The sequence below is a fragment of the Myotis brandtii genome, unplaced genomic scaffold, assembly GCF_000412655.1.
Source record: "Myotis brandtii unplaced genomic scaffold, ASM41265v1 scaffold352, whole genome shotgun sequence".
NCBI classification, from domain to species: domain Eukaryota; kingdom Metazoa; phylum Chordata; class Mammalia; order Chiroptera; family Vespertilionidae; genus Myotis; species Myotis brandtii.
Window position 1 is genome coordinate 1,214,092 of NW_005363542.1, and position 1,024 is coordinate 1,215,115.

Below are 1,024 nucleotides of genomic sequence, written 5' to 3' on the forward strand. Positions count from 1 at the left end.
CCCAGCACCTTCCTCCATGGTCCCGACACCTACCGGCCCAGGGGAGCTTCTCATCCCAGACGGACCACATCTGGACGACGAAGAAGGGCGCCCAGCAAACGATGTAAGCCGTCACGATCACGAAAGTCATCTTCACCGTGCGGATCTTGGCGCGGGAGATGATCTTCACGCTGCTGACACAGGGCTCGAGCAGGAGCCCGTTGTGGAAGGCGCCGCCGGTGCCCTGGGCGCCCTTGCCCTCGCGGGGCACCGTCTTCCCGCGGACGTTGCGCCAGATGTGGTAGCAGATGAAGCCGTAACAGGTGCCCAGGATGATCACCGGCACCACGAAGATGCCGCTCGTCATCCAGGTCACATAGGCGCGGGGACCCCAGGGCTGGATGAAGCTGGCCCAGCAGTCGCAGGCCTTGGTGACGTTGTCCACCTCGACCACGGAGAAGACGATGTACTGCGGCGTGCTCAGCACGAAGCTCAGCGCCCAGGCGGCGGCGATCATGAGGCGCGAGCGGCGCGCGGGCTGCTGCAGCGTCTTCAGCGGGTGGCACACGGCGATGTAGCGGTCCGCGGTCATGACGACCAGCATGTACGCCGACACGAACATGACGAACACCTGCAGGTGCTTCACCACGCGGCACAGCCCGTCGGGTCCCCGGAACCGGTAGGTGATGTCCCAGCACATCTGCGGCAGCACCTGGAAGAAAGCCACCGCCAGGTCCGCCAGGCTCAGGTGGCGAATGAAGAGGTGCATGCGGGACGTCTTGCGAGGCGTGCGGTGCAGCGCCAGCAGCACACTACTGTTCCCCAGCACGGCCACCACGAAAATCACGGCTAGCACAGCGACCTCCACCTTGGCCAGCTCCTCGTTGCGTCCGTCCCTCGGCGGACCCCCGCCTTCCCGAGTGGCGTTGTCCCCGCTGGAGTTGCCTCTGGCGAAACGCATCCTGTCGGGGCAGCAGCACCTCTTCGACCTCCGCGGAGGCTCGCTCCCTTCCTGCCTCCGCGGGCGTGCGCTCCTGACCCGCTG

At 66.1% G+C, this 1,024-nt stretch overlaps 1 protein-coding gene across 1 annotated transcript in view; it reads right to left on the reverse strand.

Moving 5' to 3' along the window:
• The window catches only part of AVPR1A (arginine vasopressin receptor 1A), a 5,535-nt gene that overhangs the window by 4,227 nt on the left and 284 nt on the right, over positions 1 to 1,024 (reverse strand). The window contains exon 2 of the mRNA XM_005871683.2: positions 34 to 1,024. Within this exon, the coding sequence (XP_005871745.1) occupies positions 34 to 940 (907 nt within the window). The 5' untranslated portion in view covers positions 941 to 1,024. The remainder of the gene's footprint in view (positions 1 to 33) is intronic.